Source organism: Gopherus evgoodei, chromosome 2 (genome assembly GCF_007399415.2).
Source record: "Gopherus evgoodei ecotype Sinaloan lineage chromosome 2, rGopEvg1_v1.p, whole genome shotgun sequence".
Classification (NCBI taxonomy): Eukaryota; Metazoa; Chordata; order Testudines; family Testudinidae; genus Gopherus; species Gopherus evgoodei.
The window spans coordinates 9,187,830-9,207,089 of record NC_044323.1 but is presented as its reverse complement, the minus strand read 5'-3'; the positions used below and the strand labels follow the sequence as shown (position 1 = coordinate 9,207,089).

At 38.3% G+C, this 19,260-nt stretch overlaps 1 protein-coding gene across 2 annotated transcripts in view; it reads left to right on the top strand.

The window, feature by feature from the left end:
- MINDY4 (MINDY lysine 48 deubiquitinase 4) overlaps positions 1-19,260 on the top strand; it is an 87,756-nt gene that overhangs the window by 14,442 nt on the left and 54,054 nt on the right. For both annotated transcript variants that reach the window (XR_003998721.1, XM_030549971.1), the window contains exons 6-8: positions 15,359-15,417; positions 15,882-15,991; positions 17,876-17,992. Coding sequence is in view for 1 of the 2 variants with exons in the window: in XM_030549971.1 (XP_030405831.1) it covers positions 15,359-15,417; positions 15,882-15,991; positions 17,876-17,992 (286 nt within the window). In the remaining variant the exon portion in view is untranslated. The remainder of the gene's footprint in view (positions 1-15,358; positions 15,418-15,881; positions 15,992-17,875; positions 17,993-19,260) is intronic.

Genomic DNA, 19,260 nt, shown 5'->3' with positions numbered 1-19,260 from the left:
GCTCCCAGGTGCTAGAATAGTACAAATAATAAATAATAACTTTGCAGGATGTGTCTGAGAAACTAGAACAGTCACTATTTATTTGGAACCAAAGTCCACTCTCTGTAACTCCCATGCAGTTCCATTGACTTCAGTGGACTGGAGGACAGAATTTGACCCTTCTCGACTAATATTTGAAATTTAGTTTAGGACTGATTGCAACTGGTTCACCCGCAGGGTTTTATAATCTTTCTCTTTTTTCCCTTAGCAAAGTGAAGACATTCCAGTCTTATTTTTCATTCCTGTTTTCTTTTTCTTTTTCTGGCTTGCCATTTTCAAAGGTTCTTATTATTCACCACCCCAGGCACCTTTTGTCTATATATGCACTTGGCAAAAAAAAGAAGTCAAAACCACAGCACTGCATTTAAGGACTATCTGAATATCAATGAATAACGGCTGCTGACAGCAGAGAAAAATAACTGTTTATAAAAATCTACTGGAGACATATGGATTCGTCAATATTTGGGCTCCCACACTTAGGTAAAAGGGGAAGACAAACACTGTGCTGTGAGTCATTATATCATTGATTAGTCTTAGACAAGGCAAGAATTGGGGGGCACAGGAGGGTATCTGTTAACTAACTTCAGTTTAATAATGATCTTGATAATTCTGATCTCTTACACTTTTTAACAGGAGATTTCAAAGCAGTTACAAAGGAGATAAATATCATTTTCCCCTTTCAGATGGAGAAACTGATGCACAAAGAGGTGATGTGACTTTCCCAAGGTCACCAAGCAGGCCTGTGGCAGAACTGGGAATCAGAGGTGGATTAGGGGTTTGTGGGGCCCAGGGCTAGAGCAAATGGTGGCCCCTCCCCACCCCTTTCACGTGCAGTCCCCCCCATCTCTGCCTGGTGCACCTGCTGGGGAAATGAGGTCAGGGCAGGAGAGTTTGCCCCACCCCATCTCACTTTCCGGCACTCCTGCTGGGGAGGTTGGTCAGGGCACAGGGGCTTCCCCTGCCCACCTGGCGCTGCTGCCAGGGAGCAGGGTCAGGGCACGGGGGCTTGCCCTACCCCACCTGCCGGTTAGGTCATGGGGACTTCCCCTGCTCCCTGGTAGGAGTGCCAAACGAGCAGAACAGGTTGGGGCACCGGGGTGCCCATTTTTCCAGAGGCCTCCAAATTGGCCAGGGCCCTTAGGCACAGGCCCAGTTGCTCAGTGGCTAAATCCGCCACTGCTGGTAATGGAATCCACATATCCTAAATCTCAGTCTAGTGCTCTATTGACTAGTTTAGACTAATATATATAATATATATATATTTTACAATATTAAAAAGATAAACTCAAAACTAGTCATCTATATTTAACGGTCTGTACTGAGGCCAACATTGCATTAGCTTTGTTGGGAGTTGTCCTGAATAAGAACTGCAGGATTATAATCTTTTATAGGCATATTTTAGCCAGGTGGACAAACTGAGAAGACATTTGGATTTCTCTTACAAACAAAATGAAATGCTCAGCCTTTTTGGAAATACATATAAGAGGAATGATGAACTGACTGAATGGAATCTTTCCAGAAATGATCAGCTGTAGTAATACAATTATTCTCCAAATATACTTTAAAAAGCAAACTTAGTTGCTGTTGTTTCTTATTAAGTAGTTTTTCATAAAATAGCTGACTGAATTTACGAAAATCAGTTCGAAACAAAAAATATGGATGTAGCTTGTGGCATTTATCGGTTTATTTAAAGGACACCATTAGGGATCTCTGGATTAATATCTGATTTATTTACCTTAACAGATGTTCTCCATTTTCTAGGTCTGACAAAGATTCCAAACATCCACCATTAAAAAGTCAACATTTAACTACATTTACTACACTATCAGGGGTAATTGTGGTAAAATGTTGATTTCTTAATGGAGGCCTCTCTATTTTTCAATACACTTACCATGCATCCCCTTGTAGATGTATTGTGTCTACTGCCATGTAATAACTTTTAAAACATCCCTTTAGTCACAGAAGTTAGAAATGGAAAAATATCTAACTTACATAGTGCCTATCACTGTGGTGTCTTAGTGCTTCTACATAAAATTAAGGAGTCCAAATGAGAAGAACAAAGGTGTTATTTTCTCTGTGTTCCTCAAGAGTTAGATCTTGTCAGTCATATGGTCTCTTCCACGCCACTACAGATTTGTTCCAAAAATAGAGTTACATGCTTTCAAGTGCTTTATACAATTTGTGCATTCACTTGTGGTAATTTCATGCACAAAATGCATGCCTTTACTTCGAAATTCTGTCCCTCACTTTTTAATATAACTCTACAAAAGAGGAGAAATCATAGGTAGGTGGCAGCAAATCTGCATGAATCCTGAGTAATAAATAATTGACAACAAATCTAATTCCCTAAGTCATCCTCTTCTAGCTATGTATTAAACCATATAGGATATGTGTCCCTTGCCTCTGTTTGCCAGAAGCTGGAAATGGGCGACACAAGATGGAGTCTGGCATTGGCGTAGTCCTTGTGAGGGTCTATATCTAAGTAATAGGTATATTTTATAGTCCTTGTGAGATTATATATATATATATTTATATATATATACACACACACACACACACAGAGTATATACTCTTTTACACTGTGAAAAAAAGGCTGTAAATATGACACCTTCACATGACTTCATATCAACATTGCTCAATTTAACAAGTCAAAAATGATTTTTCAAACTTCCAATGCCAGTCAATGTAAAATCTCAAAATCAAGCTTTTTTTTTCTTACCCTTTCTATGTTCATCACCAGTAATGCTCATCATTCTTCAGCTATCCCTTTCTAACCTCATTATCCTTTCATCTGAATTTATGGTACTTGAAAACATAGTTAGTGATGTGCAATCTCTGAGGGTAGGCCCTCTGTGTAACTGCAACAGTTCTGATGTTTTCAGGACCTGTGTCTACCCCTAGCTGGGTGAGAAGATCTGGTTCATCAAAAGGTATCACATTCTGGGAGTTTTGACATCTGTGTTCAGCCTGCCATGACATATGGAGCGGAAAAAAAATTAATTCCCCAGGAAAACACACTAGATGCTAAAATCTCAACAGCAAAGGAAGCATGACTATACCTGTGGAATTACATGGAGAACCAGAAGACCAGACAATGAGATCAGTTAAAGAATATCTTGCCTGTACTGTACAAGCTAAAAAGGGAAGGGCAGACAGCGCCACAAAAACAGGCAAAACTGTTTTACACTAGAATAGTTTCCTTCTTCCATAATTAAACAAAAGGATATGGGTTGCCTGTGATAACAGAGGACTGAAGTCGGTGACTCAGTAGGTCCCTTCTGTTCCTGTGTTCCTATAATATCTCAGAAGATCCCATTGTCCAAAGGAAGGGATTTTTAATACAGGATTAGGAATGAGGCACTTAATTGAGTTTTTACTCATACTTCCATTGTGAACACTAGTCATTCCTACCTCTTCTGTACGTCTAATTACTCCTTCTATACTGTCCTCTTTACTGCTTGCAGTCTTGGCTAGAAATGGAATGTGAGCTAGTGATTTCCTTTCAAGACTCTGCCAATGTAGCTAGGTAATTTGAAGAATAGGGGCTGTTTTATGAGCCTGTGGCTTGGCATCAGCCATCTTCTTCCAACCAAAACCTTAGCATCTCTGTGATGTGCTCCATCTCCACTAGCTGTGGAGTAAGTGCCAAATGAGTCCACTGCCAGAATTTCTTTTCTTTCATGGCAGTGCATTGCCTTTCAACCAAAATTCCCCAGATGGGAACTTTTTAATTGTTCCAAAAATATCACAGCAAAGACTCATTATTTGTCATGAATTCTTTCCGAGCTGTGCTGTGCATCCAAACACAAGCAGGCCAAATGTAGTGAATTGCCATAGATACTAATGCCTTCATTGGAACATTAGTCATATTTCATAGAATCATTGAAATTAGAGATGGAAAAGACCTTTTTAGGTCACTTTGCTCTACAGTATAATATTCAGTACTATATATATATTTGCTGCAGCACATTTTCCAGGGTTTTGTCCAGTTCAGTCTTTAAATGGCTCAAGCCACAGTACTCCCCTACCATTTCCCTTGGGGATCTATTCCAAAGTCTAATAAATTTTAGTTTTAGGATTTCCCCCCTTATATTCAGCCTAAATTTTCTTTTGCTTAATTCTATCCCATTATTTGTAGTTGTAGCTGCTTTTACCACCCTGGTCATTCCTCTCTCTGCTTTTTGTTTACCCCTTTTAAGTACCTGTGGACAGTTATCTTATTCCGTTAGTCATCATTTGACTAAAATTTATATATAATGATTTTAATATTTGTTCATAATTCTGTCCCTCCAACCTCTGAATTTTTGTCTTTTGCTGCTCTTCTTTAATTTCCTTCCTATTTCTTTCTAGTACTCAGGGCTCCCATAATGGTACAGTATCCTAGGCGTGTCTCACCAGTGCTACATAGAGATTAAAAATCTTTCTGTTGATGTTATACTTCTTAGTATGTGTTGAAAAATCACATCGGTGTTTCTTGCCACTACATTGCATTGCAACTCATGTCTTATTAGTTTCAGTTCTGGACAGTGATGTAAACATAATCTTTTCCTGAGTGTCTTCCTCTGAACCACTCTTTATGAGCCAGTGCTAGATGTAGGATACTGGCTTAGATGAATCTGTTGTGGTGCAGTAGTTCTGCATTCCTATGCCTTGGTGTGTACAGGCGCTTTCTCTATGCTTTGCAATACAGCATTTCTACATGTGACTGTCAGCTGTGAGTCTGAATCACTTTGTTTTGTCTTCTGATTCATCACCCACTTTCTCACTCTTACTTTAACTGAGGTTAATGAAGGTGGACATTTGTATTATGCTACTGACAGTTCTTACTTAGAGATGATGAAAAATTCTTGGCTACGAGAGGATTTTCCCTACATATACATTTCAGTAAAAAGGATAGGAAAAACCCCAACAACCTGAAGACACATTTTGGGGAATAGAAGTAGAACTGGGTAGGAAAGGGCTTTGCTGTCCCACAAATATATTCAGAGTTTGAAATATTTTCCCATCTTTAATCTAGACAAAATGTCAAAATCTCTGAATTATTCATGAACCGGAAAAGCTTTTTTTTTTTTCCTCTTCATTTCAGGTCAGTCAAAACATTTCATTTCTATAATTCTGAAATGTTTTCTTTCAATTTCAATGGGGGATTTTTTTACCCTTTTTTAGTCAAATTACCTTACATTTTGAAACTTTGGATTGGGAAACTGGAATTTTTCATTTTGAAAATGTCGCAATTAAATATTTTGACAAATGTGAAACATTTTTTCTGAACATTTTTTTGAGTCAGGAGATTTGTTGACTCTGACAATGTTTCGCTCACTGTTTCAATAGCAACAAATCAGCTTTAAAAAAAATTGTCCAAAAATTGTTGACCAGCTCTAGATAGAAGACCACTAAAAGCAAATACCTCTTTCCCCCTAAGAAACTCAGTAGAAAAATCAAGATGACCAATTTTAAAATACAAATATTATTTCTTAGTATTTCTCCAGTTATCTGAAACCAGCAAATATATATATATATATATATATATATATATATATATATATATATATATATATATATATATATATATATATATATATAAACAAAAACAGTGACTTGGCCCTTTAATATATATATATAAACAAAAGCAGTGACTTGGCCCTTTAAATAATCAGCGTTCTTTCTTTAAATGACTGAGTTTTAAAACTAGAGTAAAACAGCTTACTTGCCTATAGGAGGACTCAAACCTACGCTTGTCAATTCTCTATGCTTAATTAGTTTTAGAATTGCCTTAGAGCTCAGGATTAATTTTTTCTCCTAGTAAACCGTTGCATGCTTCCCACCCACAAGCCATCTGTGCTGGCATACGTTAAAATATAAGCACAGAACACACACACACACACACACACACACACACACACACACACACACAGAATTTTTCCCTTGCACTAAATGAGAAATGAACCTGGAGGAAGTCTGTTATGTGGAGGTGGAATAGTTGTATCCTTGGTTTGAGTGGGCAGTTAAGGGCTGGGCTCCAATGGAGAGCATTCCAATGAAAGTGTACTGTACATTCCACTAGACTAACTCATTAAGAATCTTGATGTTCCTAACTTCCTTCCATTTATTTTCAGCTTTGCTGGAAATGGCCAAGCCTTTTTGCTCTTGGGAAAAGAGGGAATCCTTCCATTTCTGGGGATTCCTCCCAGTTTAAAGCTGGTGTCAAAATAATTGTGTTGATCTAACATCGTAAATATTGATTTCAGTGAACGTGTACATCTGGATACAGTCAATATTGCGCTTGAATTTTAACTGCATTATCTCCTTGTCTAAATGGAAAATAATAACTAACACACAAAGCACTTTATTTCAGAACTTAAATGAAGTAAGAAATTCTTGTTCTAAGATGCATTCATATGATATACTCTGGGCCTGATCCTCTCTTCTCCCAGGTTTACAATGGTGTAACTCCATTATCTTCTTCCACTGGTGTAGGTGAAATCAGAATCAAGCCATTTACCCAAAATCTTTGTAATACTCTCCCTAATCTGAGTGACAGTAATATCAAAAAGAAAATCCTTCTTGGTTTTTCAGATAAATGTCTTCTTATTTTTCACAGCTCATTTTTGTTAAGTAAGAGAGAGAATTGTCAAATCCAGAACAGAGCTATTCCACTTGGAGTAACGAATGTGGATGGCTTGCAGACAATACTTGACATATCACACTGAAATGACGTTTCAGCAGCTTGAGAAAAATGTAATGGCTGACTGCAAAGGAAAAGTGCTTATCAGCATTTTAACTTGGTTTTTAGTCTTCATAAACTTTTATCAGAATAGTAAAGTGGAGCATCTGAGCCAAAGAAGTTCCTCCAGATAGAATAAAGTAAACATCTGCAGACATCCACTTTCAGCATAGAGCCAGACCCTGTCATCCTTCACCAGGCAAAACTCCCATTAACTTCAATGAGAATTTTGTCTGGTGGAGGACTACAGGATTTGGCCCAGGGGATGGAAAAAATCAGTGCTGATGTGATGTTATTAAGACATCATTAATTACTTTTGAGGCAGTGTAAGGGTGAGCAGGGCAGGGAGGAAGGTGTTAGACTCTGCTTTATTCCTAATATTACTGAACTCTTGTGGAGTTTTCCTATTTTAGTTTTGCATCCATGATGTTATTGTTAAGCTGACATCTACTAACAATATTTATAAAACAAGTTAAATGTCACAAAGACCTGCAGCTGGATTCAACTGTTTATTATCTATTTAAAATAACTTTTCTACCCAACTTTTCTGCCCATATATTTTCCAATTTGTGCTTCAAGAGGAGCCTTTTGTGAAGGGGTCCATTAGAACTTGGGTTGCCGCATGAGGATGTTTCTTGGAATTATATGTAATTAGTAACAGCAAGGAAGAGACAAAAAATATTCCAGGATTGAGAAAGTCATGATTTTACAAAGATTTGTGATATTGACAAATCCTAGTAGATTCAGAGCTTGATTCATCACTTTGTTAACTCCATTTAATGCTTGTAGCTTCATGGAAATCAGCACAGATGCATCATAGTACAACTGGTATAAAAGCTATGTGAATCAGGCCCTCAGAGTTAAAATGGCTGCTCCTTCTTTAACATATGTTGTCTTTAAGGGTGGGAGGCGGGAAATCATACTGGCTTCAGTGAAGAGTGAGGTTTCATCTTTAACTTTTAATTTCCTAAATTTCATTGATCAATATTCCGGATTGAATGGTACATTTTTAAAATTTAATTTAATTTCCTTGTTAAAAACAATAGAAAGCTTTCCAGGAAGGTTATATAATGCATATCGTTTACCCAAGAGTTATGATTGGCTCCAATCCTTTCTGTCAGGCAACTCTGTGGATAAGTAGTTTTTCTAAGTATAATAAATATTTTTAAATGCGCTGTTTACCCAATGGGCTGTGACGCTCTCTTGTTAAATATGTAACTTAATTTATCAGCTCAGACTGTTTTATCTAAAATAATTAAACCTGTTAATTAGGCAAGCATTACTGCCATTATCCTACAAACTGCTGAGCAATGACTGATAGGGCTCAAACTATGCTCTGAGAGGGTGTGGCCTGATTTGGATGTCTGTGTAGTGGGGTCCAATGCAGATCCCACGGAAATCCAATTGGCTTCACTGAGCATTGGATCAGGCCCTAGGTCCACACTCGTATGTGGTAGGTTTGTTTGATGTTTCAAAAATATGTTTAATTGTTCCCATAATAGGCAGGAGAGGATGAGCTTTACAATGGTAGCGTTTGTAGAAAAGATCAGTTTAGTCTGGGTTCGGCGTTCAACATTAAAGCAATGCAATTAACGTAGTTACCTGTACATGCTTCCTTTCCATCCTCTCTGAATTCCCAACCTAGCTTGTGTGTGTCTCCCCATGCTGTACCCTTTGCCATGAGAGTAGGCGTGTGGCTTGATCCGCAGCTGACGTCAATACTGCTGTGTGACTCTGCAGACAGGAAGCACTGTAAGAATAGGGCAGTCAGCACCTCCCCGCAAAGACTAAACACATCACCGCTACAGTACACTCAGCCTTGAGCCTGGGAATAGGTCTCCACTTGACTCTCTTAACTGGCAGTGCAGTGAACTGCTGTCAAACAAGTTCAGGTCAATTTAGGAGTTATGCATTTAAATATCCCATATAAAAAGGTAAATAAATGAGGGGAGGAAACCTTCAGCTATCTCAAATTGCATAGCACCTTTCATAATGCGAAGTCTGGACGGGTAAGAAAAGCTAAAAGAAAGATTAGTAATCTGTTGTGGCCTTTTGCTTGGTGCCAGTGGATTCATGGCACCAGATATGTCAACACAACATCTGTGCATGTTGCCATCTGCCCTTTCAATATTTTCCCAAAATTTAATAGGAAGAGGCTGTGTGCAATTACTGGAAATGGTTAATTGCTTCTTCATTATATTTTATTTTTGGAAAGCACATCAAACTGGAAGAGGACAGCCGCATGGCCTAAAATGCAGTCGGTCAACAAGGCAACTTGTTTAATCAGAGCACTGGAAACATATAGTATCTCTAGAGCATACTGTATGTAAAGCAAGAAGGCAGTACACATTAATTTATGCACTTAGGGCTTTACACGTTTCCTTTTCAGTATGTCTGCTTGGGAACATCTGGTGTATCACATTAAGCAGAAGAATTAGCGCAAGAAATCACTGTCCCACAAGAACAATTACGTGTATGGCAGTAGCTCAGAGTGTGTTCTCCCAAAGCTTTATACCCCTTCTGATTACTTTAACAGGAGGTAAAGGCTATCTCTACAGTATCTGTTCTCACCAATCAGCTATCATGTTTGTCTGGTTTTGATCATAACAAATAGAGATAAGAGAGCTTCTCCAGTGTTCAGTGTAAGCTCTCTTCATGTTCCTATTTCAGGTTTGACATTACTTTTCAGGAAGACAATTCATTTGGCTAGAAACTGTTAAGTTAGATTGTCTGGGATTGTTGAAACTCCTAAGTTTTCTCACAGGAAATGTCAGGCCAGACACTTTCCACATTCTTAAAAACAAATGAAGGTCAAAAACTGAAGAAATGGCTACTTTTTATTAGACAAGCAAAAGAGAGAGCTCTTAAACCACCCACACTGAGAGGACTCATGTGACTGTTAAATGCTGGGAACCCAATTTTTATGTGGGTCTTGCATTATTTAGGGTTGTCATTGCCACATGTACAATGGACAGTGTCTTGAATGTGCCTTTATTTAATGTAAATCAGTCTACCTCCCTTAGCTCTTCTACTGGCTGCTACCGCCATCGTTTGAGTGTCCTAGGGTATATCTGCACTGCAGCTGGAAGCAAGCTTCCCAGCCTAGGTAGACAGGCTTGTGTTAGCAGGGCTCAATCAGCTTGCTAAAAGTAGCAATGTGAGCATTTCAGCTCAGGCTACTTACTATATGTGGTGTTGGGATGCAAGGTACTTCTAGTATGGAAGTTTTAATTTGGAATTCTTAATTAAGAGTAGAATCTATAACTAAACTGCATCTTCTTCATGTTAGCTCCTTGTCCATATCCAGTGATAATTGTAGTTATTTATTGTATTAGTGTTACAAATTGTAGTTATCTGCATTAAGACACGTTATTCAAGCAAGCCCAGCGTACCGTACAATCCATATTTCTCAATAGAACTGACCTGTCATCATTATTTACCACTTCTCCAATTTTTGTGTCATCTACAAACTTTGCCAACAGTTATTTAATTTTCTTCTAGATCGTTGATAACGATATTGTGTTACATAGGACCAAGAACAGATCCCTGTGGGATACCACTAGAAATGCTCCAATTAATGATGACTCCCCATTTACAATTACTTTTTGAGATCTATCAGTCAGCCAGTTTTAATCAATGTAACGTGTGCTATGTTGATTTTGTATAGTGCTAATTTTGAATCAGAATTTCATGCTATACTCAGTCAGATGACTTGCAGAAGTATATTATGTTAACAGAGTTACCGTTGTCAACAAAACTTGCAGTTTCATAAAAAAACCTGTATTGAGTTTATCTGACCAGATTTGTTTTCCATAAAACCATATTGATTGGCATTAATTACGCTGCCACTCTTTAACTCTTTACTAATTGCATCCTGTATAAGTCTTTCCATGATTTTGCCCAGAATCGTTGTCACTCTAAACAGCCGATATATATGTGGGTCATCACATTTACCTTATAAAAATACTGGCACAAAATACATTAGTTTTTTCCCAGTCCTCTGGAACATCTTGTAGCCCAATATAATAATATAATATTGATTATATAATTATATTGATTACTTAAGAATTCCCAGTTATCCCTTTGAGGGGTGACAGGTTCTTGTCCCAAGAGCAAACCCAGTTTTATAAAATTACTATATAGTTAGGAACCCTAATATGCATAGTTGCAACACTCACACTGTAGGAACTTTTCTATGTTTCCAAATATTGTATTAATACTTTTAGCAAAATCACAAACACTCTAACTCAATAAGGTAGATAGAGAGACTATAGAATGTACCTCTGCACATCCATATACTCAGACCATGTCTTGAAGGATGACCTGAAATGTTAGCCATTATCTTCCTCATCATCACCTTCTACCTCATCATGAGTGGCCATAATTCTGGTCCCTTCCAAGGGCCACCTCTCTCTCCTGCCCCATCATGCTGGGATGCGACTTGTCTGATATGTTGCATTGACACCACTATATCTAATGCATATTCAGTAACAGGTTTTCCAGTTTTAATTATTTGTATTTTCTCATCCTACTAATGTGATGAGAATGGTGTCATTCTTTTATAGGTTAGTATATTGATACATGTACCACCGCAGGGATCGGCAACCTTTGACACATGGCGCGGCTGGGAAAGCCACTGGCGGGCTGGGATGGTTTGTTTAATTGCAGTGTCCGCAGGTTCGGCTAATTGCAGCTCCCACTGGCTTTGGTTCGCCGCTCCAGGCCAATGGGAGCTGCGGGAAGCAGCGGCCAGCGCATCCCTCAGCCCGCGCCGCTCCCCACAGTCCCTATTGGCCTGGAGTGGTGAACCGTGGCCAGAGGGAGCTGCGACTGGCCGAACCTGCGGACACTGCAGGTAAAGAAACTATCCAGGCCCGCCAACGGCTTTCCCTGCCAGGCCGTGTGCCAAAGGTTGCCGATCCCTGTACTACCATGTCAGCTCGTGATTATACCCATCAGCCCTTGCTTAAGCAGATGTTGGGTTATTATTCCTATGTTCCTTGTGGTGGCACTTAGTGGCACATTCCACCTCCTACTATTGTGCAAGTTCTCCCTAGTTCTTAAAATCTAAAGGTAACAGTTGATTTATGCCATGGGTTATGGCCCATTTAACCACACTTATGATAACTTATGCTTCATCTAATATCTTACAGGATACCATAGGTTTCTTGTGTTACAGCTGAATATAATGAAAACAGCTAAATATAATGAAGGCAAGGCAGTGAATATAATAAAGGCAAGCTAGCCATATGGGCTCCAGGCTTCAGTATTACAAGAATGGAATAAGGGCTGTATACCTCTATTGTACTGTGTGTACAGCAACAGAACAGTATACAACTCTCGGATTGTTTCAGAGCCTATAGCAATTCTTCTGAATCTCTACATTATTTCAGAGGCAAGATGTAAGTACCATGCAAGAGCTGCAGAATGCATTAAATTGACAAGGAAACCATAGTTTTCCAACACAGTTAGTTACTCTGAAATAGCTGGTGACCATTGCTTATTTTAGAAGCACGTTTGTTTGTTTGACCTCCAGCGTAGGTTAATATAAATAGGAAACCATAGAGGACACATGCATTATTGTGCAGAGGGAAGAACTTTCTTTGAGTTTGGTTGTCCTATGTAAACAACATTTTCTATGCATGGAGTTGAAAGAGAAATGTTCAAATATTTGGAGAAAGTACAGTATGGTATATTTATAATAAAACATATTTTCTTCCTGCCCCATTTTTCTGACGACAGATGACTTCCTCCTTGCAAAGTTCTTTAATTGTATGATTTTATATGCACAGTAAATGTTCCTGGAATGGTAGCCATCTGTTGAAGTGGAAATAACAGTTAAAGTTCTGATGAAGTTTCAAGTAACTTAAGAAGGGAGCTCACAAATAATCTCCATCTGCAAAAATACCCTTCTGTGCAGGAAACCATCCTACGTGGAGCTCTGCTTTTGGTGCTTTCCCCAGTGATATACACCCTGGAAGTTCTCTGAGATCATCCATTTAGACTTTCTTTCAGTTCTTTCAGTGGTAGATCTATATATTCATTTGCAATTGCTTTCAGGTTGAGGATTTTTTGGGAGAAGAAGAGTTTTTGAGAGGAAAGAGTCAGAATATTAACTTAACCTGTTTCCAGTCCTTTCTGTTTCAAAAGGCAGTCAGATACTAAGGTGATTGGGCATGTTAAGACGATGGATGGAGATCTGGGTTCAGTTCAGTTTCTAGTTCTGCCACACACACCTTGTGTGGCCTTGGGCAAGTCATTTAACTCTTCTGTGTTTTAGTTTCCCATCTATAAAAATAGGGATAATAATACTTCCATACCTTTAGAGTACTTTAAAGAGGATAAATTTATTAATGTTTGTGAGCACAGATACTATGGTTGTGGATCCCATAAAAACTATATATAGAGAGAGACAGAGATGTAAATGTTGATGCAAGGCTGCATGATAGGCTCCTTGTAAAGGGGGAAAGAACACGATCGATAAACCCTGTCCTTCCATTTCAGACTGCCATTGGCAGCATTTGGCCGTCATCATCTCCGACAATCCTAGTCTGTAATCCCTGTAATATATCCTATCACCTTTGTGCCTCAATTACTGATCAAATCTTCGACCTGGGCCATGGTAAAGTGCAATGTAATGTAAATGGAGGCGAGTGGCTTTTTTTGGTGACACACACATACACTTTTAAGTGTAAACAATGCTGATGTAGATAGGAACAATGACTTCTACCAAATGGCACGTTTTGTAACTTTCCTTTATATCCAAACCCTATGTATATTGCGATCTCAGCTTTCAGAGTCACTGTATGTGTAAGACTAGACCCAAAGGGGTTGACCTTGAAAGGAAAAACATTCTTGCTAGGAAGCCAGGTGGAATAGTTTGCAATCTCAGAAATAAAAATAAAAAAGCATGTTACTGTTGTAAGCGTGGATGAGTGACTTCAGTATTTAGCTGAAACATATTCTGTGTGCAAACATCGATTTTACTGGAACTCTCCACCTGGCCAGTAAGTATGAGATGGAAACCGATATTAGTAAGATCTGTTAGAATGTACTGTAATTTACCTGACAATGGTTAATCCGCTGGTGTGCTGAGACCATTGCCCATCATTCTGACCAATACTGTTTCCTTGTTTCCTTGTACTTCCCTGTCCCTCTGTATCCCTCTGGGGTGTCTTGTCTTATTCTTTGATTGTAATCTCATTGGGGCAAGGTCTGTATTTTTGATCTGTTTCTATAGAGCACCCAGCACACTGGAGTTCTGCTCCATGATTATCACGCCTAATGTGTAATAAATACTACTACTACTACTAATTGTATATTAAAAAACACTGTAGTAAAAGGTACTGCTATTTTCCACTGTTGCTCAGGATCTTTTAGTATGTTGCTATGCAGATTTGCTCTCAACCCACCTATTTAGATCTCAGGACTGAGCCCATGAACATTAATTCTTTTACTTTGACTTACTAGTAATATGGGTGATTCATTTCCCACTGTAGAGTGTCTGTTTTTTGTGACTCGGTGCATGCCTCCAGATTTAGTTGAATAAATCCCTTAATGCTTTTATGGAGAAAAACAGCATGGTAGTTCCTACTTTTATGTTCTAGAAAGGCCTGTAAGGGAAAAAGGTGCCAAAGAGTTTTCAGACTGGAAAAGTCCCGAGTGTGGTGTGTACGTGTGTTTTGCTTTCATTCATCTCCTTTTACACAGTGAAAAAAGGAAATTAAGTTAATGAGAAGTATGTGATATGGCAGCAAATGTTGCTTTTATAACAACGTGCATGCAAAGAGTGTTTCTGAGGAAATTATTCCATACAGTTTCTGAAAGGACTGTCATTTGCAACAAAGCTTTCCAAACAAAAGATGGATGAAAAATGATTCAGTGTTATTATTTTGAAAAAAAAAATCCTCTTTAACAATGACAGTAGGAAACTTTTCCTTGGACTGTATTCACTTTGGTGTGAATTCAATGGGAGCAACAAGCCTGTGCTACATCTGAAAATCCAACCGATATTTAGGTGTCTAACTTCATTGCCAAGTTTTAAAAAAATTAGCTTTTATCATCATTTACTTATTTCTATAAACGTTTAACTTGTTGATACACAATTTACAAATAAGGTCAGTGTATGAGCCAGCACAGTTTATATCCCACTTAAATTTTATTTTAAGGATTTAAGTTGGATTTAAGTGGTCCATAGGCCTCATGCAGGAGTGAATTTCACGCCATGGGTCCCTGTCCTGCAAACTGAGTTGTGGGCACCCAAACATTGAACTCATGCAGAGCGCCACAGACGTCAGTTGAGACTCCATGAGGGTATAGAGTCCTGCCCATGCATATGAGCTTGCAGGATCTGAGTCATAGTGGAGTTACATTTAGTGATACAAATTGATTGCATTATGTTGCAATGTGCAGACTGCTCTTCTGGCTTTAGTAATTGTCTATATCCCATATAGAATGCTATATACTTCTGTGAAAAATGTGATTTTGCCCTAATAAGTTTTGATTGCTTATACATTGTTTAACTTAATCTTCTGTAGTGCTGTTTTATTAAATGTGAACCTTTGGTAATTTGTTCTTTAATTCATTTTAATTTAGAAAGACTCCATCATCTATATCCTATAAAAGAGACCAGATGAAAGATGTCCTAGAAGTAGGTATGTCATGTCATGCTTCGCTTTGGTCTATCTCTCATCTTTTTCACAGCAAATAAAACTTAACAGCAATGTGCATAATGGTCTGGTTTTGATCACGTCTTAGCTGATTCAAGGTACATACAGTTGTGTGTTAATTTCCTAGATAAGATTGTGTGCTCAATCCCGGTTTAACTTTTAGATGCCAGGCCAAGGAAGTGCAAATAGCACTTAGGAAATTTAAACAAACAAATAAACCATTTTCATTTAATTGTCTGTTGAACAAATTTAATACAAAATTATTGGGGCATAAGAAACAGTGGCTCTCATGATATAATTTGTATCGTAACTTTTTAAAGATCAGCGGTATTAAAGTTGCATTGGTCATTATGATAAGCCACTAGCAGTGGGTTACCTGGAGGTATTGGAGGGCAGAATTTGGATCACCAGACAGCATTCTGCATATTACAAGGTTTCTTCTCTTTCAGTTGATTTCGATGATGAAGCAACGATTGGGGAAGTTAGTAGGATCCCAGAACTTCCAACGCTGTATACGCTTGAAATAGTATCAAAGGCAATTGATATTTCCCTAGCAAAAGTAAGACAAATGTATGATAATAAACACAAAATAATGCATTCAAACCTGTTATTTTTATTGAGTAAGACAAAGCTACAATAGGTTTTGTTTTTTATATTTAGTGCATCTGAGATTCATAATCCAGTAAATCCTAATAATCATTAAAATTACATTTTTACATTCCTTTGTTAATGGTTCCAGTCAATTGTGCATCTTTGACCTTTTCTGATTTTTAATCAGTTATTTCAAAAGCAGTATTTTAACAGGAGGGTTAGAATAAGGAAGGAGAACTACTAGGATCTCTTACTGATATTCCACTGACTTCTGGGCGACCTTGGGCAACTCACACTCCTCCATCCATTTTATGCATTTTAAAATAGTAATAATTATATTTACCTTCCTCATAGTTATATTGTAAGGCTTCATCCATCAGTTATTTTTTGTAGAGTGCTTCAAGATCCTTGGATGAAGTGTACTATACAGGTTCAATGTATTGTTATTATTTCACAGAATATGTTTGGAGCTGCGAAACCTCACAAACAAGTACAAAATAAGAATTTATTTCCCCCATTTTACTCGGGGCCTAATCCAATGTCATTGAAGTCAGTGGAAAGACTCCTAATTGACTGACTTCAGTTCAAGATGAATCAGGCCCTTGGTGTGTTGGTATTGTATGTTTATGAGTGGAAAGGTGTAGACTTGTTCATTAGCACACGGGTTATCACTAGTTGTGGACAAACTGGTTTGGCTAAAATAAGAGTTATTCTGTACCTTCATCTTTCTCTCTCTAACTGAAACAAATTTGCATGTTTACCTATCCCCAAACTAAAACTTTCATGAGGTTTAGAGTAATCTGAATTATTTTTATTCCCTAGTGCTCCCTCCATTTTCTCATGCATCTTTATCTCTTTTATTTCGGACAGACGCAGAAGTCTCTAAAAACCATGTGAAGGGCTATTCTTATAGCACTTCCCACTCAACCAGAGCTAAAAAGCACTACAAATCTCTTGAGAATGATTCCCAGCCTGATTTCTTTACCAAAGTAGTCTGAATAAGTATCTAAACACTGAAGGAGTCTGATTCTTACTTACATCCATTTACACTAGCATAACTCCATTGATTTCAATAAAGCTGCTCCTGATTGGGGTCAACAGTCCGAATTTGTAAAAGCAGCAAAGAGTCCTGTGGCACCTTATAGACTAACAGACGTCTATAAGGTGCCACAGGACTCTGCTGCTTTTACAGATCCAGACTAACACGGCTACCCCTCTGATACTTGAGTCCAAATTTGCTTGGTGTTAATATCTGAATGTGATAGTTTGTTACATGTCCCAACACAAGTGTTATTCAAAACTTTGAACAACATGGGTCTCATACCACCACTTTTGGTAGGTGAGACAGATTGTCTATTCTATATAATGTGCCAGCTAAGGTACTTCTTTCACAGCTTATATTTCACCCCATTGGATGATATCTTTTACTGGGGTGTAGGAAATTGAAAACTCTTCAAGAGAAGACCATAGCAAAATCTTTTTTTTTTTAACCAGTAGTACATATTATTCCTCTCGTAGTTAAGTTTGAGGCTGTCTTCTGTGAACATTTCAAGAAACACCGTATATCCAATGATCTACAGAAAAAAGCTCACAATGCTGAGCAACGAATAGCATTATGTGCTGAAGGAACATAATGTGTTGAAGGAACATTGCAGGAAAAGGAAAAAATGACTCCTTTTCAGTGGAATTGCCCTGCTATTTACAGTATTTACAAAACAGAAATTAAAAGGGTGGTTATATAGAGTTAGTAATTATCCTGCCACATGCCTCCTTATTATAAATTATGAAAAGAAAATATACCTATTGGGTTTGTTTTTAAAATGAGAGCTTTTTTCCCCCCCTTTTTTTTTAGGAAATAAAAAATCTTTTGTTTGGCTCAAGCCTTTGTTGCTTCAGTGAAGAATGGAAAATACAGAACTTTACATTTAACAGTATACCACAGCTAAAATACGGCATTGTTCAAAAAAAGGTACAGTAAATGACTTCCTTAAAAGCTCAATGATCTTTACCTTTAACCTAAAATTTCCAGAAGTTGTGTGTTACCTTAATAAAAGAAACCATCCTTCTTTAAAAGATATTCCTTTTTCTTTTTCATCACTGGTTAATGAATGGAATTTTACTTCAGAAATCTGCAAAATAGCTAAATCTTTTAAGGAGAGTTGGGCTAGATGGAAAACTTCAGAAGAAAACTCAAGGTGCTCCAGGAAATATGGGGAATCAGTAGGTGACATTTATTCCTTTAAGTCAATTTTGAACCAATGCTTTAGGAAACATTCTGCTGCAAGAGGTGCCATCATCTTGAGGTCTAGAACATCTTAGATAATTAAAGATGTCTGTCTTGCATTAAAGGTCGTATGGAGACCAAGAGAAGGGGAGTAAACCCTGGAATTCTGGTTACATTTGTAAATTTCAAATGGATACTTTATTTTTCTCTTCACTTCCTAGCTTAACTTCACTTAACTGGTTGTATACTGCTGCTTTACAGTGTTAGTTTCTGTGTTTCACTCTAGTTGTTAAACCGTAGTACTTCTGAGTGATATTAAACAGTTGCTGTGTTTCATGTAAACTTTTAATATCAGGAGCTTTCCTTGACAGACTGAAATAAACCCTGCTATTTTCCACAGGTCAGTTTTCCAAAGTTTCACTCATTTGTTATTTAAATGATTTATTGAGAGAGTAAAGAAAACATTAAGTTTCTCTGCTGAATATTTGTTCTGGATGAAATGCATTTATTATCTATTATTTATACTGTGGTAGCACCTAGAGGCCTCCTTCAGGGACTGGGGCCTGATCAGCGGCGGCTCCAGGCACCAGCACTCCAAGCGCATTCCTGGGGCAGCAAGCCACAGGGGGTGCCCTGCCGGTCCCTGTGAGGGCAGCAGTCAGGCAGCCTTCAGCGGCTTGCCTGCGGGAGGTCCCCAGTCCCACAGATTCGGTGGCAATTCAGCGATGGGTACGCCAAAGCCACGGGACCAGCGGACCTCCCGCAGGCAAGCCGCCAAATCTGCAGAACCAGGGACCTCCCTCAGACAAGCCGCCGAAGGGCTGCCTGACTGCCGTGCTTGGGGCAGCACAAAAGCTAGAGCCACCCCTGGACCTCATTGTGCAAGGCATTGCACATACCTATAATAAGCAACAAAATGAAGTTCCTCACTAAATAAAAATTGCATAACTGGATGCAGTTTAAAATGTGAGCTTGTGATGGGCCATGCCTCTCTAGGCCTTTGACAGAAGAGT